Here is a 23,494-nt window from a genome sequence, read left to right as displayed (position 1 = left end):
AAAAGGTCAGTTACTATTTAATTACGCAAGGAAGTTGGCAAAATTATTAATCCACGCGCCCGGTTTTAGTTAAAAAAAGGAAAACCCGCGCGAATGCGAGCGGCGGCGGCCTTTCGCGCGAAGCCATGGCGGACGCGCCGCCGCTGCCCTCACCCCCACCGGCGCCCGCCGGCGACGGCGGTCCATCCACCTCCTCGGCCCCCGCATCCGTCCCTCGCGCGCTCCCCCCCACGCTGCTTCTCGTCCCCCCGCCTCCTTCCTCCAGCGGGAGGTCACGGGGCGCGCGCGGCGGCAGGGCGGTGGGGGGCAGCGGGAGAGGCGGTGGCGGGAAGAGGAAAGCCGACGCGCAGCCTCCGGATTCGGGTGGGGCGCGAGGGAGGAGGATAGACGGGCTCGCCGAGGCGGTGAGGGTGGTCGGGAGGGACGTGGAGGCGGGGGTGGCGGCCGCCGACATCCTGGAGCTGGCCATGGCGAAGGGGCCCATGTTTGCGTGGCTGAGCTACTGGCCGGAGGAAGGGTTCTCCAAGGAAGACCACCCCTACTGACGCACGGCGCGTCTCCTCTGCTTAGGTACGAGGACTTGTTGATGGGTTCGTGTGGGATTGCGAAGGCAAGGTGGATTTTACTCCTTGTTGGTTGTTGCTAATTGAGTAGTAGCTAATTGTAGCTCTGACTGGTAGTGTTTGCACCTTTGTAATTGGGAGAAAATGTTGCCAGCTTCAAGCTCTGTACAGAGAATTGACTTGTTTCATGTAAATCTATCCTTTAGAGATTTTGAAATGAAATGGGCAGAACTTGAGGTCCCAATCCTGCAATCTCCAGGTTTTGATAACTTGAGAGTGCCAGACTGGGTAAATGGAAATGTTCTCATGCACAATGCAGTGCCATTTGATTGATGTGGTTGGTCTAATTTTCATAGTTTAATGAATTCATATTTGAATGGCCATTTAAGTTCTTAGATGTTACCCTTGATTTTGATTTCGTATTTGGCTTAATACTGCAAATTTTGCTTGCGAGTGCGGCTCTCTGGCAAAATATGATTAGACTATATGTGTAACCTACAATGGACTACTGGAGTCTGTAAAAACAAAGCTGTATATCAAAGTTACAAAAGATATGACAACATTATCTTTTAGAGCTCTCACATGCTTGGTCACACATTCACACCACTATAATTAACTAGATTCTTGTAAGGTGATCACGCTCCATTTTGTATATGAGGCATCTCTACACAGACCACCTAATCTATAAGCATATACAAGCTTGATACTTTAACAATCGCACACAATATTCTCAAGGCACGTAAAGGACCAATCACAGTTATGGCACACTAGTAGGAATACCCTTGCTAATCCAGAATCATGTTTATGGAATTCTAACTTTCAATGCAATTATCACTTTTTTCTTCAAAAAAAAAATGCAATTATCACTTTGCCTGCTGAGTAGATGCATGAAGAAATCCGTCACGAATCTGACCGGCAATATCTGCAACAGCACCAGGACCATGTGGGAGGAAAACAGCAGAAGATTTGGATGCTGCTCCGATCTCTTTCATGGTGTCAAAGTATTGAGTGAGCAGAACCAAATCCATCACATCCTTAGCTGAAGTGCCAGGCACATTGCCACTAAAGCCAAGCACACTATCTCTTAGCCCATCAACTATGGCTTGACGCTGCCTTGCTATGCCAAGGCCAGAGAGATATTTGGCTTCAGCTTCACCCTCAGCCCTCTTGATCTGAATTATCTTCTCTGCATCTGCCTTCTCATTTGCTGCGACACGGAGTCTTGCAGCTGAACAAAATGATGAAAAAAAGGAGGTTAGTACTTAGTACTAAACATCGAACCGTAGTATATTACTTTGATACCAAGTGGTGAGTGATTGATCTGTTACTCTCTACAGAACCAACCTTGGAACTTTTAGATGGATTACTGATTTGTGTAATAAAATTACCATAATCTCTTCTAACTCTTCAGATTAAATCGTAGTAAGAATGAATAGAAAAAATCTTTCAATTTCATTTGCCAATTTTATGAGTACATACATCATAGCCGAAAAGCAAGATTCACCAATGTAGATGGGCACGTACCAGCATTAATTTCATTCATAGCCCTTTTAACTTTCTCATCTGGTTCTATATCAACAATGAGTGTTTGCACAATCTCATAACCATAAGCTAACATTGCCTTTTCAAGCTCCTCCTCCACAGCTTTTGCTGTTTCATTCTTTTTGCTCAAAAGCATCATCCAGTTCTAGTTTAGGAATACTTGCCCTTATATCTGTGAAAAAAGAGATCATGTGAGATTCAATAGGATATGACTTTATTATATTATAAACAATCTGCACATTAAATGTTTTTTTATGTCCTTATCAAAAATTTCATCTTTCGCATTATCAAATCCCAATTATTATCTGGATCCTTGACCACCAGTTTACGGATTCTTGTTTGAAGTAGGGTTTTTTTTCATTGAGGGAGTAAAGGAGTGTACTTATAATTATTACAGCTTTTCCATCTTATAAATGCTTTGAAAGATATTAAGTGGTTCAAATGAGTTATATTTCATATGGGTAAAATGGCCAAATTTGACAACTACTTCGATTGTACCTCCATGCATGGGGACACATATTCGAAATGGAGAGGGTTTCGACACATATTTTGACAACTACTAGAAGTTAGCCTTACCATCAAAGACATATGCTTGAATTTGAGCTTTTGGGTTGCTCAGCTTGTAGTATGCATCACTTGCTTTGACTTCCATTGCTTGATATTGGATGGATGCAACAACAGTAACAAAAACATTATCCTGTGAGAGGACATATAAAAAAAAATAAGTTAAGAAATTATCTTCAGAACTAAATAAGTGGAGAAAAAGATAAGAATCCTGCCTGAAAGTAGATGGTAAATCTTATAGGTGTCTTAACAAATTTCTATGATGATCATTGAAGCTGAATCTGACATATGAGATGTCAGAAGTTAGATACCTTTGTTTTTGTCTCACAGCGGACATCAAGCTGCCTAAGCCTTAGCGTGAGCTGACCGGTGACACGGTTTCCAATGATCCATGGCATAAAATGGCATCCAGGTTTGAGAACTTCCTCAAATTTCCCAAATCTCTCTTTGATGCCTACTGTTGACTGGTTCACCTGCACAAAGCAGAAGAACTTGCCGATTGCTGCCAGTAGTTTCCCCATTCTAATATCTGGCTTGAAACAGTGAGGAAATGAATCAATCTTGTCAAAAAATTTATTATAGAACATTGTATTGCCAGTCATTATCTTTTTTCCAGTTTAATAGTGCGTGAAAGTTTTCGATTGTACAAGAAAACTGAGTACACATTGGTAACCTGAGGACTGAACATGCTGTCAACTAAACTTTTTGAAATATGATTTTTTTTGAACTGTCGAAATCTGTGTAGTTATGCATAAATTTTCACGTTATGAATCGTCCGTTGCATATAAATTTAGATCTCCTTACTGCTGATGTAACAATTTCCCCCTTGCGGTGTGGTTGGCCTAAAAGAGACTGCTACTCTTTGTTTCTCTTTTCACCATACCTTATTAGTGTTAGTTTGGATTTCTACGAGTTGAAACTTCCAACTCTGTACACTTGAAGAAAAAAATGTTTATCTCAGAAAATACTCGGCACGGAAGGAACAGAAAAGTTTCCCTAGGACAGGGTTTTGCTTCATCAAACATCAGATGTAATTTAGGGGAAGGAGAACAGTTAACTTACATTACTCTCTCTTTCTATCTTTGAGCACCAGAGCAATGATCGTTGCTGAAGACTTTGAGATAGTAACTTTTGAAGATGGCTCAAATGGTTGGCAACTATATGGTTTAATTGAATTTTGCGCCTGAGCTAGGATGGTTGCCCTTTTATACTCGAATTCTCCCCATTTCAAAGGAAGAGTTTATATCCAGGTCAACATCTGCATTTCTGTATCATTCCCTTGTTCTGACCCTTCTGTCAGGGATGGTTTTGATGGCTGGATATCTTCAAGAAACCGTGAATCCGTGATCCAATACAACGGCTGGTATAGTCAGCTCGCTGATCAAACATCCATTTTCATTATTCATGTATTCTTTTCACATACATTTTCTATGGAGAATGCAGTTCTTAAAAACAAGTGGTTAAACAACTCTTGTGCATGACTGGCTTGGCAAGGCAATTTCATTGTCACCATGTCTTATTCAATTTCGAAAATATGCAGATCAGGGAGGCAGAATCATCTGCTTGCAAAGGAATCTTGCTGCTGGTGGATCTATGCTCGACAAGCATAGTCGTCCTCCAATCAGATTGCACACAAGACTACAAGAGTGAGGTACTTGATGGGTACAAGGCAGGACACTTGCATTAAGAAATCAGTTGACATCAATATGTTGTACTAGCACTCAAGCTTGCTCAACATGCCAGGTGACAGCTTGTGGTGGTTTTTATCTGAAGCATGCTTTCCAAACTCCAATTCGTGCTAACTGGTAAAACTTCATGCTATTCCTCACCTAAGGGCCTGTTTGGAAATGGTTAACTAGCTAAATTTAGCTATTATGGATCCAAACAAGTCAGCTAATGATATTCAGCTAATTGAAATAGTGTTATCTCATTAGCTGGTTGAACCCAGCTAAAAGCATCAAAAGACCGTATTACCCTCAACCTTTTTGTTAAATTTCCTAACACAGGGGTAGCATGGTCTATTAATGTTAATAATTAGCAATTAGTTGGTGGATCCAAAACACCCAGCTAATAGCTAGTTAGCTAATCTTAAGGGACTATTATCAATTAGCTAGCTAATCATTAGTTAGAGAGGATCCAAACATGGCTTAAAAAGGAACCGAGAGAGCAAATCCTTGACAAGAAATATCCACTCTGAAAACTATGTTCTGTATGAAAGGGCATGGCAGCTGACGAAAAGCAGAAAAGCACATCAACGTCCCAGGAGCCGCTGGTTTCCGCGTTGGCGTTTGCTGCCAAATTTCTTGTGAAAGGGACGGGAAATTCCTCCGTTGGAGTCTGTGTTGATGTCAAAGCCTCATCAAACCTGACAAGATGGTGGGCGATGCGATCAAGTGCAAAGAAATTGTGTGCGTAGGTACAATATTAGGCATGAATAACTCTGCTTTCCATCCATAAGATCTGGTCAAACAATCGTAGATGTAGCGACGGATAAGATCTGACGTGGCTATGGTTCTCAAAAAGTCATTGGTTTATGATTAGGAAGATGGTTTAGCTGTATGAACTGAAACTGCTCCGGAGGCACACAACTTAGCTGGACCATCGGATCAGAAAACAACATAGCTGGGCCGAGATGCCACCCTCTGAAGTCTGAACTGATGATCCGCTTGTGAAGTGGTGATGCTCCTCAGTCACAGGCTCGCACCCGGCAACGTCCCGGCAGCAACCTGCCAGCGTGCATGCCACCGTGCGCGGCATCACACTCAACCATGCCGTCAACTCAAAGATCATAACAGACGGCAGCAAAAATTAGGAGGGGGGGATTTTTTTTTTGAAAGGTGGGACTCAATATCATATCAGATGATGCTGACAAGATTGCCACCAACTTGCCAAAGTGAGTTTGGTCAGTCGTGACTTATGACCACTGAACAACAGAAGCAGGGCGCGGGCGAGTGCCACCATTTCTCAGGTTGCAGCACTGGCAACAGATAAACGATATAAAGGAAAAAAAATACATTTCCGTAAAACAAAACAGATAGCTGATACAACACCTGGAAAATGGAAGTTGGCCGAACATCGGCTGCATCCCACACAATAGTTACATTTGGGTAATGCTAACCAAACACAGACAGTATCTGTGATTAGGAGTGCATGGGTAGAGCGTGGGCAAAATGCATTGCAGGGACCACATAATGCCACAACATGAAAGTGCTGAGATATGCTTCAGTTGCCAGGGAACTCGACGGATGCCTATGCCACCTTGTACTCCTTGTTCTCTTGCAACAACTCTTCCAGCAGATATTGCAGAGAGAAACAGAGAATCTCCCTCTCCCAACAGTTAATTCGGAAAACTGACAGTGTAAGTCATCGAAGATTATCTACAAATCTTGAAGATAAACCGGGTTCTTGCTCTCACATGATCTTGCGACTAGTGACAGAATATTGCTATACCCTATTGACTTATCGACCATAAAGATGCATTCATGCTGATGAGCTTAGTAAATAAAACAAATGTGATTTAACAATGACATCCTGATGGAGAAACCCAAGTCAGGATCATATATCCAGATCTTAAACTGGTTGATATATCCAGGTCTACTAGTTTATTGGACCATTGTAACAAGATGATAATCCACTGTTTCACGGCTGGTTTGAACTGTAAAGTTTAAGTATCAAAAAAAAAGAAATAATAGCTTTCACAGTCCTTGGAATATCTTCCAACAAAACCCAAAATGAATATCAAAATAGCGGGCTAAGGCATTTAACGGTTGGTGTTGTAGAAGCTAAGAAAGGCTATAGCCCGCTATAGCCTAGCTAACCTATTTAGCGGCTCTGTAAATACCATGCATGCATAAATCTATAAAAAATTTTGCATATAAACATGAAATTTTCATGCACTAAAGTACGTCTAGGGCTTTATTCCCTCATTACATCATTGACGAAATACTAAATTTTGTAAATGATGAAGTTCAATACTAAACTAAAAATAAATAAAGACCAATTATATGGTTTAGCTAGCTAAATGACCCTTAATTTAGCTGCTATAGCGGGATATAGCCGGCTATTAGCGGATTTAGCCTTTTAGAGCTAAAAGATGGATATCCTACCCTTCTCTCCTAAAGGCTATAGCGGTGGCTCTCCCAAAGGCTATAGCGGTGGTATAGCCGGCTATTTAGAACCAGGACAATAAAGCCTTATTCTCCTAAGCAAACAAGGTAGGCTATAATCAGTGCATTAAATGTTACATGTAAGTCCAATATAGTAATTTTGCCCCTCTTTCTTACCTACATTGGGTACAACATCCAACAAACCAAAGAGGGTATAATGCTGAAGTGTTGTAATAACTAAATCCTATCCATTTTTTCAATGAGTTGACGAAGTGTTTTCATCCGTTCTGAAAAAATTAACATGGTACTGAAAAGACTTGCAGTACCTTTTGTCTTCAAAATCCATATAAATACTCTTTTGTTTCTCCACTGTTAAGAAACAGGTTACAGGACTTGTGCAATAAGTTGACAGCTATCAGAAAATCGTATACAGGTTGTATGCTAGCTTAGGTAACCAGACACATGGTTATTTCTCTTCATTGTCTGAATCAGACTCTGCAAAGACAGGTTTTGGTTGGGTTTGAGAATAAGCTGGCGCAATAAACTTTGGATCTTTCTCTGCAGCATCAGCATACTTCAAAATTGCTTCTCTTGGATCTTCGTCCATCCAGGTCTCCTTAATTAAACCGCCTTCCTGTAATACATAAATAGGGCAAAACATATGGTGTCAGTTGAACCCAAATGGTAGTAGTTAAACATGCAAAGAACCTGAAACAACCTGAAGTCCATCATAAATACAAAATACAAGGAGAAATTACGTATGCGTACCTTCAAGAGGTACTGTGTCAGTAAGCTGCCTTTTGAAGTACCAACTCTTCCACCATAACCTGGGCCATTAACAGGTGCTTCTGGTTTGTGTGATTTGAGCGGGTCCTTCAGTATCTTCTCTCTTTGACGTTTACGACTTGGTTGATCTCTGAAAAGTGGCAATGCATGTGGATTGTGTATGACAGGTTGCACCTCAAAGTCATCGACAGACTTTTTCCTTGGTGCCCGTCCAACGCATACAAGAGCTCCCCTCTGACTAATAGACGGATCATAAAGGATATGAGTCCCGCCTTCTTTCTTGTCTCCAACTGTAGCAAACACCTAAAGGAAAAACAAAGAAGTTTAATAATATCCTTTAAAATGGAGGTATTCACCTTGAAATTCATCGAGTACTACAGGGAAAAAAACCTGGTTGATCCTTGGATGCCATAGGCACCTTATCACACTGTAATGTGGTGAAATCCCCACCCTTGATACAAGCTCAAGTTTCTTTCTATCAAAGAAACAGAGCAGTCCCCCATTGTCACCATCCTTTTCAATAGAGGTTCCTGTCAAAATAAGTTGCTCATCTGGGCTAAAGGCTGCATTTGTCTCAGCATAGTGATTTGGCAAATCTTCAAACACTTTCAAAGGAGTTTTCATTCTTCTCAGATCCCATATCTGCATATGCCAATGTAACATACCAATTAGATATCATGCAATATAAAACGGAAGAACAAGGCAATTCTACATTACTTTAATCACATATTCACATGGCTGTAGTACAACCAAACAGCACAAAAAATATATAGCCTCAACCACACAAACCAACAAGTTGCAAATTCAATAATAATCATGAATGGTTAACATCCCTTCAAAATCAAGTTAAAAGCCAATATAAAGGATTGAGGTTTTCAATCTTCAAGGATCAGGCAAATTACCTTCAGAGTACTATCCATACTTCTTGACAGAAGAATCTGTCCATCTGTTGAAAACTTAACTCCAGTAATATCCTCTGTATGTGTTTTCTCAACATGGATATCTGGTCTGCTACCCCATCCAGTTTTTATAGTCCAGAGCTACAGAGGATACAGTATGTAGGTCAGAGGGCATTTTAACAAAAAAATTTAGTGAACTTCAAAGTGACAAGAGAAAATAGGATTCTACAGAAAATATATACCTGTATCGAACCATCTCCTATGCCACCCACAATTCGTTTTCCTTCATGGTCCCATGCACACGATGTAACAGGAATCCGCATTGGTCTTACTAGCTTTGGTTTGATGACCTATTTATAAAGTAATCACCAAGCTTCAGTATCCGGATTTTAAATGATAAAAGTTTTGAATATTTGCAGTAGAAAATGATGGATTTTGACTTCTGAGTAACCAAATACTAAAACAAACCTTTAAGTGCTTCCGAGGGTCTCTTGCTATAATTTTAGGTACGACTAGTTAATGTTTGGAAAATAGAAACAACTTCCAGGAAAAAACTTCGAAATGGGAGGGCGATCCTCCCGGTGAACTGACCGTACCCCAAACCGACACAGGTGAACAAGTAGAGTATACTAGGGCGCGTCGAGAGAACCATGTTGAAATACCTGCTTTTGACTTTTAAAGTCTGACACATCCCAGAGACGTATCGAACCATCTTCAGATGAGGTCAAAATAGTCTCTTTTGACTTTGGATTCCACTCCCCACCTGTCAGCCCAGAAATGTGTCCCTTTGTATTCTTCAGATCACGAATATACATATCACCCTTAACAAACTCGCCGAGCGTAAGCCCATCACGGTCATAAATCTGATTTGAAGCATAGCGTCAATCACAATTTTTCAACTCTAGTGGTTAAAGTATTTGGAAATCCTGAAAGGTTACAAAAGCATACCTTGGCTTGAGCAGAACCAGTAACACATAAGAATCGATCAGACGTTGGACTCCAACTTAGGCTACGAACTTGATGGCCCTCGAAGGGTTCCAATTGTCTGAATGATTGCAGCTTTGAATTCATACCCTGGAAATCGTACATACGCACTGTATAATCATAGCTACCAGAGAGCACTCTGGATCCTGTATGGTCAACGGCAAGGGCTGAGACAACCTGGACAGAAATAGTGTGATTATTAACCAGTAAAATGCACGTACTGAAAACTATAGCAACACGATCTGAATGACTAGGAAATTAGCCATTTCATAGATATAAAAGACGCAAATCTATTTGTGGAACAATACATCAGTCCATCAGCTACCAATTAGAGCACCACAATTGATATTTTGCTAAAATTTTAGGCATTCAAAGTTCAAGCCCAACTTTACCATCAATTGAACTACTTCAAACTCAAGATAACCAGCACTTGATACTCATTTGCCATTTCACTATTGATTCAAACTAACTTTAACACCTTGCTTAATCTATCACCCTCCTTTGGGATGTATCCTTTAAAACTGTAATGAGCTAACAGCATGGAAACTTTGATGCTTTCCCTCTTGAAATCAACTTAATTCAGCAACATTATCTCATGAAAAAACAATCAGTCTAGCAAAATTTAAGAGAACCAATTATAAATGAGGGCAGAAGCACGTCGCTCGTATTTACCTTGGTGTGTCCCCGCAGAACAATTTCGTTGCTGAGAGGGATCCGATTGAACCCGCCATCGCCGTCGTCCTCCATATCGTCGTCGTCGTCGTCCTCCTCCTCCTCCTCGTCCTCCTCCGCTGGCGGCGGCCTAGGCGGCCCAATCATGCCGCCGCCCTCGTCATCCTCCCCCTCGCCCTGAGCGGAGGGCGGTGGGGGCCGAGGCGGCCCGATCATGCCGCCGCCGTCCTCGTCGTCGTCCTCCCCCGCGGGCCCCGGCGGCGGCCGAGGGGGACCAATCATGGCGCCTCCATCGTCGTCAGCGGCGGCGGAGGCGGAGGGCTTGGGGTTACTAGGGTTTTGGGGCTTGCGGAGGGTGGAGGAGTGGGCGGAGGAGGAGGCCGCGGAGCTGGGGCGCGCGGTGGTCTTGCCGAAGGAGAGCGGGAAGAAGGCCCGCATCGCCTCCTCGTCCATATCGCCGCCGTCCGCCATGGGCACACGCTCGCCGCCGGCGAGGTCGGGTTGGGGTGCTAAGCGGGGCGAGGTTTTCCGTGCCGGTCGGTCGGGTGCTTCTGCCGGGCTTGCCAGCTCAAGGGAGATTCGGGTCCAGGGTCCGCATCCTTCCGAAGCCGGTCCAATTGAGTCGGTGCCCGTAAGGCCGTCCGGCCGTAACAACGGTTTCAGGCTCTCAGCTTGCGCTTGCTCTTAACCTTAACTCGCTTGAAATTCAAATCCAACTATCAAAGGGTCTATACATCGCAATGGCATATATAATACATCAAACAACTGCATGTGTCATGAAGATAATATAAATAGCAAATCATGTACACAAATATTGTTATATGTGTGCGAATAAAATAAGATATAGTCGGCACATTTCTAATAATAAAATCAAGGGAAATGGTTAAATAAAATGTAACTAAGAGGTTCACTAATAGTGATGACAAGCACGCTATCATCACAATTTCAAATATTTTATCCATGTATCTAACTAGACGCTTCTAGTTTTAGACTAATTAAAGTATGCTAAGTATAATAATTGCCCTAAAGAAAAGCTAAGAGCAATATCCTTTTTGTATTAATTTCATGGTAGAGGAGCTCAGGAAAAGATGCTATGCTTAAGAGAGAAGATGGCTAAGAAAAATAAAGAAAATTAAAGCGTATAAATAGTCACCGATTATTCAGGCATCAGTGCAACAACGCTAATTTTGATGCTATTTTCTTGTATCCATGGTGGATTCTATGCATATTTTGGATGAGAAGCTCCAGCCTCCCTATTATAATTCATAGGCCATGCCTAACGTTTGAATAATAGTGTTACCGTCTAGGTATTGGACTTATTTTCGCGAATAAATTTTGAGACGGTTTATGATTGGAGTTGGAAGTCAATTGGATCCATGTGCGCAGATAATTAGATAAGAACACATGTTATATATTTTTAATATGGGTTACGTTTATACAAACTTTTATATACCCTTAACATTTTTCTTAGACAATATACATTGTTAAATCAAAGAACAACTTGATTAATGAAGAAAACATATACTAGCTAGGATAATATAGTACAAAAGCAATTCCTCATAAGTAGATGAATTTAGTTGGGGTGTCGGAATTTTATGAAATGTCAGAGAAGTCACGTTGAATTCAATACAATATACCTAAGGGAATAAAGGTGGTACGTGTTCCTTTCTTCTTCTTTTTTTTGCCTCTTCGAAATAACAGTTGTGAATTTGGATACCATATCCCACCTATTCAAATCATTTGAGTTCTAGGATAATTGGATCGGACAATTTCCCACTCCTTGGGCTTACCTTAGTACCTTACCGTTCTGCCCAACAAATTTTGGTCGATTTGTGACATAAATTGAGAAAAAATGGTTTCAAGGGCATGTATAATGTTAACAATCTACTCCCCCCATTTTTAAAATGTTGGTAATTTTAGTTTTATCTAAGTGAAACTTCTATAATTTTATCTAATTTTATAAAAAATAGTTAACATCTACAAAACACCAGAGATAAGGTGGACTAGTAAGACATACTTCATGTAGGATTTAACGAAAGTGATTGATATTTTAGATGTTGATACATTTTATATATCTTCGCCAAAGTTAGTGATATTTGACTATATGCAAATAGGTAGGTCATTCTGAATGAAAGAAAATACGGCCAAATTATATATATAAGTCCACATTATTTCACATCAACAGCAATACGTGCTGCCATGCACCGCGGGAACATGGCAGCGAATGGACATCACAGTACACAGTACAATACCACAACACATATACACACACATATTCAACGTCATACGCATACACAACGAAACGAGCACATGAGACGACGATACAAATGGAAACTAGCTTCATCAATTGCTCAATTTCCACACGAGGACACGACACGAGACGGACGGAGAATCACACAGCACGCAGACAACACCAAGCATGTGCATGCATTGTAGCTAGAGGAGAGGAGTGGGCGATCACATGACACTGCAGGTGGGGCCGCCCCTGTGATGCTCCTGGTCGTCCTCGGCGGGGCACCCGGGCAGGCAGCGGTCGCCGGCCACGGCGGCGTGCAGCATCGCCACGTACAGCAGCTGCGTGAGCGCCAGCACCGTGGTGAGCCCCTCCAGCGCGCGCATCCGCCACCCGCGCGCCGCGCCGGCGCCGGCGCGCATCTCCTTGCACGCGAGGCCGAACGCGAGCGCGGTGGCGGCCCACGCGACGGTGCCCAGCGCCGCGGCGGCCGCGAGGCCCTGCGGCCGCCACGCGCGCGCGTGGAACGCCGTCGCGGCCTTCGCCGCCGCGCCGACGACGGCCGCCAGCAGCGCGAACTGGATGAACTGGAGCGTCGCCTCCTCGCCGGCGCTGCGCGGCCCTGCAGGCGTGCCCATGCACATGCACGCGTTGTCTACACGCATTCAGTATAGCAATCCGCAAGGATCCCACTCGAAGAATTCGATGTCGCAAGCAGAAACAGGATGGATCATCAAGGATCGGTTCACGGACCTGGTGGGTAGTACTGCTGGTGGTGGCGGCGGCCGTCGACGAAGCTGTTGAGCGCCCAGCTGGCGAACCCCATCATGAAGACGTACAGGACGAGGTTGAGCAGCAGGAGCGGGCCGGCCACGTTCCTCCTCCCCAACGCCTCCAGCGACATGATCGCCATTGCTGCCTCTATTCCTCTCTCAGGTGCTCTCCCGATCTCTCTCTATCTGCAATTAACCGAAGGACCTCTCTTCGATCCTGTTTAGTTTCTTCAGGTGTGTTCGTCGACCTGAGTCCAGCAGCCGAGCTAGCCCCGGTACTTAAAGACGGCCGCGAGCCGGGCAGCCCGCACGGCAAGGTTTCGTGTGCGCGCAGCGCCGGGCGCCGTGCGTGCGTTCGGGCTGGCATGCACACACGCCACCGGGCTGCCGTGCCGCCCCGCCGGATCGAGAGCGCCGATAGCCCGTGCGCTGTAGCGTCCCCGCGGCGGGGAGAGGGGAAGCCGGCGGCGGCCTGTCACGCGCGACGGGAGTTGGTGGGCAGCCGGCCGTCGTCGTTGCGCGCGGGGAACGCGGGCGTAGCTGTGGGCGATCTGGGTAGCAGCAGCGTGTTTTGGGGGTGAGCCGACGGCGAGGACGGCGACAGGATAAGCTCGATCGGCGTACGCGTACGTCCTCGTTCGTCTGATCGTTGTCACTGCGTCCATCCGTGCACCCAACGAGTTCGTATGCCTTCGTCATGCCGTGCGCCTTTGGTTGCCAGCGAGAAAAGGTTCACGCGGGTAGTGTGGAGGCATGGAGCGAGCTAGTCTTCTGGTGCCTGGTAGCTCTGTTCCGAGCGGAGGAGCATGTCCCGTCGGCTTCCTGTGCTTTTGACATGGCAAGGCTCGACTCTATCCAGTTGGTGTAGGAACGAACGAAACCTCCACTCTTCGTTCTTCCGCAGAGGCGGTGCACGAGTACCTCTGCACGCCTCAAATAGACATCAAACAGGTTTTGTTAAGGTTGATTTTGTTAAGTCTACATAAGGGCAGCCGCAACGGGGTCGTTAGGCTCTCTACAAGCCTTGGAAAGAGAAATGAGGAGAGAGATTAAACTGTCGCTGAGGCTGCCGAGAGCCGCTAGGGCGCGTCCCGATGCTGAGCGGGCCCCGCGGTGGATGCGGACGAAGCGAGACGTCGGGCGCGACCGCGCGAGCTAGCGCCGCTCGCCATCCTGGCCAGGACGACCGACCGTGCGGCTGCCCTGTGCTGTTGCAGCCCTCCACTGCGCAGCCCGTGCGGCACCTCAGCCGTGGATTACCGCCAGCCGCTCGTCGGTGGAGCTCGAGCAGCATCCTCGCAGGATCCGACGCGGGCGACGCGCCTTGAGCGGGCGGAGCTCAGCCTCGGATCTGCCTGCCGCAGGTGGGGCGACGCTTAGCCGCCGCTGCGGGCCGGGCCGCCGACGAGCGGCCGGCGTAGGAGCTTTGCCGCCGGCACGGCTGCCGGCGCAGGATGGATTCGAGGCCTGGACGGTCATCGTCTCAGCGCCGCCCGCCATACTTGCGGGACCGTCCCCGGCTGCGTGGCTCGGCGGCCTGAGCAGCTCCTCGGTGGAGCTCGATCCCGCCGTGAGGAAGGACGCCGCTTTCGGGCCATGGTTGGGCACAGCCCTGGGCATAGGCAGGGGCGGAACGGGCACAGCGCGGACGAGGCGGCGCCGAGCGCGGTCGCCGGGCCATCAGGGGTGAGGTGCGCGGCGGGGCTGCCGGGCGTTGTCGCGGCGCCCCCTTCCCAACGTGTGCCGCGGCCGTTGGCACGGGGCAAGGTGGGCGGAGTGACGCCAACCCGCTAGGGTTTGTTCCTCAGAGGTGTGGGATAACTCTATTTACGGAGGAGATGATGTTCACGGTCCGACTGCATCCTGCAAGGATGCTGCGCCTTAGCAACCAATACACCATCTCCTATGGTTGTTGCGATCTTGTGGAGCGCAAAACCCGACCACTAAGGCATTCATCCTGCTAACAATCGAAGAACTAGCAAAATAAGTAGAACAAGTAATGAAAATATGAGATGTAATTGAAGGTCTCAAACTGAATCTCAAATATGATGGGTTCCGAAAATAAATAGACGGGCTGCTGGATTAGCACGCACGCCTACAAGGAACTAGCAAAAGCTAAACTTGCATCTACCGAAACTCAAGTATTCTTGGCGGCGGCTAAGGGTTATAAGAAGTGGAAGAACGACCACAAGGGTGCCGGGGTCATATCCCAACCCTAGGACGCGTCCGAATTGGACTCAACTTAATACACAGCCCATTGAGCCAAAATAAGGTGGCGCAGCACCGTGCGCTGAAAAGGACTCTGTAGTCAATCGACGATTGCGGTTGACTCCGAACAGATATGGAGGTGATTCCAGATCCATTGGAAAGTAGATTTGATAAGCTTTCAAGCGAGTACTTGAACGCCCAAAACAGAGTCCGGAAAAAGTCGTGGCGGCCGTCACAAGTCGTGTCTATCCTGCAGCCCGAATCCAGCCTACGCAATGTCTCTTCCCTTTTGATCCAATCCATTGTTCCTGAGTAAAACAAGAGTGCACGTATCTTCATTGTCTAAATATGATGCACCTGATTTTAAGAGTGAACTTAATGGGAAAGCCGATGAGTACAAGCGCGAGTAATAGGACCAAGTGGTGTTGGCGAAGTAACTGCTGGTGTAGGTGTAAATGTATCGTTGGTGGTGATGTCCTCGTCACAGAGCTGGCCGAAAGCAGGCGAGGCGGGAAGCTGCGGAGGGGAGCAGACGATCAACATTAAACAATTCTAACATATGGGTCCCACGTAATTTAGAAAAAGTGTTAAAAGTAAGACGGTTGGATAGGTTGTATATAAGCACATGCTATACCCTACATGGACATCATTGTAAAGAGCATCTTATTGTAACTATTGCGGGTGCCTTATCCCCCAACTATACCCCCAACTACTGGGGTCGGAATACTTCACCCCTCAAACTATAAAATCGAATATTTAACCCCCTTAACTTTGCAAAACCATTCACTTAGCCCCTTCCTGGTTTTGCCAATTGTTTTCTACACATGGCGTGCTAAGCTGGACGCAGACGATAAGATGGACCATCTGACATGTGGACCCCGCTTGTAAGTGAGCATCTCTTCTCCCCTCCCTTCTTCTCATCCTCTCCCTCATCCGCCGCCACATCACCCTCACCGACCTCCTCCACGCCGTCCAGGCCCTCCTCCTCCTCCTCGTTCGTGCGCAAGGCCCCAGCGACACCTAGGCCCCCCCTCCTCCTCGTCCACGAGCAAGGCCCTGGCGCCGGCACCGTTGCGGCTCCTTGGATCCACGGCCTCGGGGGCGGGGCAGCTGAAGACGCCGCGGCGGAGGTCGTCTGGCTCGCCGGGGCCGTCGGGGTCGGGGTCGGGGTCCAAGGCGCGTCTCTTCTCGCGCTACTTCCTACGCTCATCCACACAAGTGCAGCCGCGCGGGGGCGTCTGAGCCCGGCGAGCTCGTCCGCTTCGTCGAGGAGCTGCAGGAGCGGGACTCGCGCCCCCGTATCGAGCTGCTGGAGCACAAGATCCTCAAGGAGTCGTGTCGTTGAGACCGAGCTCGCCGCCGCCAAGAGCAGCGAGCTCTGGCAGTGCCGGGACACGCTATCCTGGCTCGAGGCCGAGAACGCACGCCTGCGCGCCGAGCTCGACGCCGCCGTGGTAGCTGTGACGAGCAACGAGCAATGGGTTCTGGAGATGGAGAAGGAGTTGGCGGAGGTGAGGAAGCGGCGGCGGCTACAGTCGCCCGCGCGCGAGGAGGGTGGGAGAGACCGAGAGAGGTGGGGAGAAGAAGAGGGGAGAAAAGATGCCCACTTACCAGCAGGGTCCACATGTTAGATGGTCCATCTCATCGTTTCCGTCCAGCTCAGCACGCCACGTGTCAAAGCCACTCGGTAAAACTTGGAAGGGGGCTAAGTGAATGATTTTGTGAAGTTAAGGGGGTTATATATGCGGTTTTATAGTTTGGGGGTGAAGTATTCCGACCCTAATAGCTGGGGCGTTACGTAGACTTTTTCAAAATGTGCGTGTTCCTTTAACCATTATTTTCCATCATACTCCCTCCGTCGCACAACGACTATTTGTTTAGAAAATTTCAGACATATTTAGACATCATATTTCTTGGTATTTAATATTGTTTTAATTAGATAGACTTGACTACAATCTAAAAATAATATTTGTGGGATAAAATTTGAAGGCTAAACGAACAGTCTTTACGGGACAGAGGAAATGAATTTATCAGGTCTCATTTTTTATGTCTTTAAATTATATAATTCAAAAGTTATTGATAGCCAAAGTTTCATAAGTACGACCAGATCTTGTCCGAAATGTGATTGAAGAAAGTAAATGGCATTTGCCAATACTGACTGCTTATATTAAGGTAACACAACTTATTTTGAAAACAACAAAAAGTATTTTTAGAGGAACGTAAACACCGCTACATATATGGGCTGATGGGCACATACATCAGAAAGCGAAGACAAAAAGTATGTTTGAAACTAAAATGACAAATGAACAAGACTCGAATGTCACTACTTCCACAATTCTCATCATATGAAATAGTAAAAATCATATCCTTCGGTACTAGAATGCATCAATTCTTAATCAACACAAGTGCATACCAGCTCAGTATTAAACTTTCAACATCAAACCTTTTTCTTTAGAAGGGTATCAGCAGTTCAGCACCTCTTTGAGGAACAGCCAGATAGTGCAACTATCACTGTTTCCAAAAAGTGGAAAGAACCAACAAGAGTCCAATCGTTTCTGCGTCAACACCAATGTATTTCCCTCTATCACAAACAGAACAATAAGCGACAACTTATTTAGTGCCCTCCTGCTCTCACTTGGAATTCAGTTCAGCCTGGCTCCCATCAGTAGTACTTCCCTGCTGCAAAGGGTTTCTCAAATATGGCGAGTCTTTGTACTTGGCATACATCGGTAAGTCTAGTGCCTTCTCTGCTATTCTTCCGTCCTCATGAATCCTCTCTATCAAGCTCTCCAGTGAAGGAAAGTTGGCCTAAGAATTCCAAAGCAATGTCACAAGCTGGGTACATGCATTCGAACTCATGGAACAGTTTTACCTGCTATGGATATCGTTTGGCCCTCAATTACCTCGGGTCTTATGTAGCCAACAATGGCAAGGCGCAGCTCCTCATCATAGAAGTCTTCACCAAAGTCATGGAGCAACCAAGGTTCCTGAGATGAATAACGTTAACAACAAAAGTAATAGAACTGAACATAGAAATGACTGCATGAAGGACACTCACTACTGTCTTCTCAGTGTTGTCAAAATATGGATTCCAGCCAATGCTCATAACCATCTTATATACACCACGTGTTGAAAGTCCAGCCCATCCAAAGTATACCCCTGACGTATGCTCTGACACTACATCGGAAAAGTTCTCTGCGGGCAAATTGGCTACAGTACAAAAACAAAACCATCAGTGCTCCAGATGAAACATCTAGTGTAGTAGTATCAAAGAAACAAATATGAACTCATAGAGAATAGTAGTATACCACGCAAGATGAGCAAGAAAAACAAACCAGCATAACTATATGAGTAGAATTACTGAAGGGGAACAAAACTCAAAAGCAATAAATATACAGGAAACAAAATGATGACGCTTCGCACAACCTGAGAGCTGAAAAATCTATCATTTTGGTTTGTATAACATAAAGGGACAGCTATGTATATATTCAAGAAGTATGCTCAAATAAGATAGGCCTTTGTAAACCAGCATGAAACCATTGATGTATCATATAGTGTCAGCAAAATTTCCTACATGTTTCTTGTTGTCTAGCAGCTTTCTAAGTGAGGCAACATGCTGAACTGATTCAAAAGTAAACTACCTAGTTAGAGAACCATCTGAAATGGCTCATTTGGCGGCGGCGTGTGATGTGTGTGTGTGTGTTTGTGGTGGTGGGGGGGGGGGGGGGGGGGGGCTTGGCCACTATACCTGTTGGTATTCCTAATACTTTAGAACCACGGCCAAATCCTTTGATCACAGGTCCACCGATAAACCATGGTTCTATTGGTAAGGTGCCTTCAATCCCTGCGCAGAAAATTTATTGACGGAAAAGTTAAAAAACTGCATTGTTCTCTTCTGAATGCACAAAAAGATAGACAGGTAGTTTGCGCTTACAATCATTAAATGGTGGCAAACCCCAGTTTTCAGGCCTTACATCGAGGAGGGAATTGATCACCTCATCAGCAGTACTGAACTCAGCAGTCTTTTTGGGCACTGACGGTACAGCTATGACATACATTCCCGCAGCTTTTCCAGCTGTAACACCTGGCCTAGCACAACCATTATTTACAATGTTAATGGGATTTTTTCACTAAAGTAACTCATGCTACATCAAATTTTGAATCAGTAAAAGGAATGGTTATCCAAAAAAAATTATAGATGGTGTATCTGATGTCAGCCTAGAAGAACTACACATGTACTGGGAAGAGAAAATAAATGTTTCTTCAGTAGAAATTCTAGGTGTCGTGTGTGTATTACTAAACAAAGTCTCAGGATCGTCATTGTACCTCATTGTGATGCTAAAATAATCCATCAAATATGGAGCATAACACTGTTCTCTTAAAGTGCAACAACAAAACATTTTTGCACTAGTTAAAATCTCATGAGTTTCCACAAGCACGTTCATAATGTGGTTTCTCTAGTAGCCTTCCTGTGTTTTTCAGGAGATAGGAGGGGACATGATGTTTTTTATGAAGAGTATACCATATGCACAAAATTAAAGAAGGAAAAACCTTACAAGGAATCCTCGATTACTAGGCAATTTGAAGGAGCGGTGTTCATTCTTTTTGCAGCTTCCGAAAATCTTGAATGTCATCACATCAGCAGATCGGAAAAAAGAAAATATGATGAATTCAGCAAATCTGGGGTATCAGAGATGATAGCATCATGCAACATGATGTCTTTGTCTTACATATCTGGGGATGGCTTCCCCTTCTCCACCTCATCTCCACCAACAATTGCAGAGAAAGACTCTTTCCAACCTATACAAGGTAAAATTGTAAGAACAAAGTCACTAATAAATAACACCACCACATAAACAGAAAAGAAACTGCCTAATCAGATTTGCAGAGATACCCTGATGGCAGGAAATTTTGGCTTCTATATTAGATCTTGGCGAGTTTGAAGCCAAAGCAGTAGGCACCCCATTACTCCTTAAATGTTTTATCAGACGATTAGCTCCTGGAAGAGGTTTTATGTTGCACCACCTACAATATGAGGTGTATTCAATCAAGATATTCAGTAACTCAAAGAAAAGAAAAAAGAGGTCAGAACTGACTGGCAAGAAAAATCTAGAAATAATGAAAGAAACACTGGAATGTATCAAGCAAATGCAGTCCCATACAGCAAAAGACATCTAGAATCCCGCACCCCTGCTCCACCCACCCAAACACACACCATAAAGTAGCATTTGAGTACGAAAGCTCCAATGGCATTACTGCTCACTGAACATTGGATTAATCATCGAGAGGAACTCTTCTGTTGAGTAAGGGAGCCCATAGTCTTCCAAAACAACAGCAGCAGCTTCATAAGGTGTCTTCCCAACTAGCTTGTGAGCTTTCTTGCTATCCCACGTTTTCCCATTTTTGACAAGAAATGGCTTTACCACCTTACTTACAACAGAATCTGCCAAGTAGTACAACCAAGAGGATCAGAGTTGGCTCTAACAAGTGAATTTATTACATTCTATAAACCTGAAAAAGCATCAACAGTAAGTGTTTCCAAGTTTTTCTTCACCTGTGTTTAAGAGGGTGCCATCCAAATCTAGAATTACATGGGAAATAAGCCGAGAAAAGGGCTTAGGTGCTGCCATTCCAAGTACAGACGAGTTCAATGCAGTAAGATACAAGTTATTTGGGAGGCACAACCTGACAAATAACCGAACAATTCAGGCATAAACCGAAGTGATGGTAGAACTAGAAGAAAATAACTCATATGTTGGTCCATATCAGTAATAGTTCTACTTCAAGCTAAAATTTGAATCTGGTAATGTTCATAAAAATTGATTATACAATTTGCAGCCAATTACATGCATACATCATGAATTCAGTGTTCAGTCACAAAGCTTTTTTACTTAGAAAGCTTAGTTCATGCAATCATGCTGATACTGATTCTATATAAGAAATGATGGCTTGACAAGTAGTTTGAACATGAACCAACAACAATTCTCCCTGTCGAACCAAGCAGGGGCGGACCCAGCCAGTGGCGGAACCAGCATTCAAACCTGGGGTAGTCCTGACCAAATTTTTCAACATGCAATTCGGTATAATCCAATACACAATACACTAATACAGTATACAAGTACAAAATATGGATACAAACATAAATTAACTAAAACCACGGTAGACATAGCACAAATATTTTTAGAAACTTGCATACATTACAATAAATAATTCTAAGATAAGGTCTTACCGTTCTTCATGCTCTCTCAAGTCCCAACACTAGCAGTAGCAGATAACTTCCAATTTACATATCAGGCAAAGATGCAAAAATTGGATTGGGCAAAAATTGAAAAGAGAGGTGAAATTAGAGCTCACCACTGAATGAGATGAGAGAGACGAAGACGGCGAACCGACCGGCACCCTGGCCCCGCAGCGATTTTCGGCCGAAACCCTAGCTCCAGCCGTCCGGCGGCTGCTTGGCACTCCGAGGCGAGGCCGCGAGGGAGAACAGGGAGCAGGGCAGCAGCGACCGGGGCGGGCAGAGGAGGTGCAGCAGGATAGCAGGAAGGGGCTGCGGAGGTGCGCAGGCCGGAGGGCGGGCGCGGGGCGGCGGCGCTTCAGCGCCTGGGAAGAGGAGGCGCGGTGGGCAGGTCGCGAACTCGCGATGCGCCTCTCGGACAGGTGAAGAAGGGGAGCAGATGTATTTTGGGCCATTGGTGGGCCATTTGCTAATTTCTTAAGTTTGGACCATACTATTAATTTTTTTTTGCCAAATCCAGAGGGGTTCCTCATCCCTTCTATACCATCAAAATTTACATCATCCCTTCTATCCATCAATTCTAAATTTTCATACCTCATATGATATTACCGTTATATTTAACGGAAAACATGTTGTAACACCGTTATGATAGCTGTCCGACATCGTTCTTCCGTTTTTACCCTCCCCAATCTCATCAACAAGCCACGTCGCATCTCCTTTGCCGCCCGCATCGTGCTCCCGGCGCTCGCAGGCTCGCAGCGCCGGCGCTGCTCCCACGCACGGCGTGCCACCCGCCCTGCTCCCACCTGCTCGCGGTCGAGTGCGGCGCCGCGCCCGGCCCCTCCGCACCGCACCGGCGGGCGCGCCGAGGCCCCTCCGCGGCGTCTTGGGTGCGGCTCGCACGGACGCTCCATGCGGCGTCTGGCGGCCCCTCCTCTCTCTGCTGGCCTGCGTCGTGACAAAATTCGCGCGTTCGCCAGCAACAATAGCACCGAATGGCGAGCCTACTCTGGTTGGAACCACGTGGTCACGCGGACCCCTCATGTCCTCTTATGTATCAACCTTCTTTTTTTATTTCATTTTTCCATTTCGACCTTTTTCATGCGCATGAGTGAGGAACCGATGGTGCATTTTTTTTAAAGCTGGGATATCTCCGTGAGCTTCAGTGTACATGTATTTACATGCACGTACATTTCAGGTTTCTAATACCACAAGCTTTCTTTGTTCATTTTCTCTGTGTATGGAGTGAAAATGCTTTGAATATATGTTTTCCAAGTCTGAAATTGTGGGTTTATAGTTTATATATTTATGATTTAAAGTTAGAGATGTAGATAGGTATTTAACCAATACATATAAAGTTCGGATTCACCCTCAGATAAAATTTAGTTAAAAGTTTTTAACATGTTCTTATAAAGTTTTGGACCTATGGAGCAAAATTTTGAAATGTGCTAGTCCAAAGTTCCTAGAGCTATGATGGCAAAGTTTGGATCTACAAAATTTTGGAGCTGGGTGTACAAAGTTTATAATATGCTAGTAGAAATTTGCAAATATGTTAGTAGAAAATTCATAAATTCGGAGTCCAAGTTTAGAATTACAAAGTTTTCGAACCTTGGAATGTTTGAAATATGTTAATAGAAACTCTTGAATTTAAACTGCAAAGTTTGGAGTTAGTTTTTGTAAAATGTTTTAACTAGTGTCTTCAAAGTTCCTGAATTCAAAGTGAAAAGTTACCAAATTGTGAATGCAAAGTTTTTTGACGTGATGTTGAAAGCTGGACATGTTAAAAGTTTTGAATATATAGTTTGAAACATTTTCATATTCAATCCCAAAGATTTTAGCATGTTTACTTGAAAGTTTGAAATGTACAAAGTTGTTTATATGAAGTTTTCGATTCATTGGAAAAAATAGTTAAAAGTTTCTAATATG

At 45.0% G+C, this 23,494-nt stretch overlaps 4 protein-coding genes and 1 pseudogene across 7 annotated transcripts; 1 reads left to right on the top strand and 4 right to left on the bottom strand.

Annotated features, from left to right (window-relative positions):
* Positions 1-85: 85 nt before the first annotated feature.
* On the top strand, positions 86-1,610 carry LOC112876689 (forkhead box protein G1-like). Its single transcript, XM_025940857.1, has 2 exons — positions 86-570; positions 1,495-1,610. Exon 1 carries the CDS (start codon positions 126-128, stop codon positions 543-545), a length of 420 nt encoding a protein of 139 aa, XP_025796642.1. The 5' UTR covers positions 86-125; the 3' UTR covers positions 546-570; positions 1,495-1,610.
* On the bottom strand, positions 1,427-4,023 carry LOC112872799 (annotated as a pseudogene).
* Positions 4,024-7,039: 3,016 nt separating this feature from the next.
* On the bottom strand, positions 7,040-10,703 carry LOC112877751 (WD repeat-containing protein 70). Its single transcript, XM_025942110.1, has 8 exons — positions 10,117-10,703; positions 9,409-9,621; positions 9,123-9,323; positions 8,703-8,810; positions 8,464-8,601; positions 7,952-8,203; positions 7,544-7,864; positions 7,040-7,409 (listed from the first exon to the last, which is right to left on the bottom strand). The coding sequence occupies exons 1-8, from the start codon at positions 10,585-10,587 to the stop codon at positions 7,242-7,244; spliced, it is 1,872 nt and encodes a 623-aa protein (XP_025797895.1). The 5' UTR covers positions 10,588-10,703; the 3' UTR covers positions 7,040-7,241.
* Positions 10,704-12,573: 1,870 nt separating this feature from the next.
* LOC112872798 (membrane protein PM19L-like) lies at positions 12,574-13,262 on the bottom strand. Its single transcript, XM_025935842.1, has 2 exons — positions 13,103-13,262; positions 12,574-12,971 (listed from the first exon to the last, which is right to left on the bottom strand). The coding sequence occupies exons 1-2, from the start codon at positions 13,260-13,262 to the stop codon at positions 12,574-12,576; spliced, it is 558 nt and encodes a 185-aa protein (XP_025791627.1).
* A 4,460-nt stretch (positions 13,263-17,722) lies between these two features.
* LOC112875301 (bifunctional riboflavin kinase/FMN phosphatase) lies at positions 17,723-21,991 on the bottom strand. 4 transcript variants are annotated; one of them, XM_025939100.1, is made up of 11 exons: positions 21,685-21,991; positions 20,885-21,015; positions 20,587-20,773; positions 20,225-20,355; positions 20,061-20,130; positions 19,887-19,952; positions 19,265-19,419; positions 19,079-19,174; positions 18,389-18,540; positions 18,234-18,317; positions 17,723-18,138 (listed from the first exon to the last, which is right to left on the bottom strand). In XM_025939100.1, the coding sequence occupies exons 2-11, from the start codon at positions 20,958-20,960 to the stop codon at positions 17,962-17,964; spliced, it is 1,194 nt and encodes a 397-aa protein (XP_025794885.1). In that variant the 5' UTR covers positions 20,961-21,015; positions 21,685-21,991; the 3' UTR covers positions 17,723-17,961. The 4 variants fall into 4 exon arrangements, with proteins under 4 accessions (XP_025794885.1, XP_025794887.1, XP_025794889.1 ...); XM_025939102.1 differs by lacking the exon at positions 21,685-21,991 and adding an exon at positions 21,560-21,578; XM_025939104.1 differs by lacking the exons at positions 20,885-21,015; positions 21,685-21,991 and having other exon boundaries at positions 20,534-20,729.
* Between the last annotated feature and the right edge of the window lie 1,503 nt (positions 21,992-23,494).

Source organism: Panicum hallii, chromosome 9 (assembly GCF_002211085.1).
Source record: "Panicum hallii strain FIL2 chromosome 9, PHallii_v3.1, whole genome shotgun sequence".
NCBI classification, from domain to species: Eukaryota; Viridiplantae; Streptophyta; class Magnoliopsida; order Poales; family Poaceae; genus Panicum; species Panicum hallii.
The sequence above is the reverse complement of the archived record's forward strand: the minus strand, read 5'-3'. Positions and strand labels throughout refer to the sequence as shown.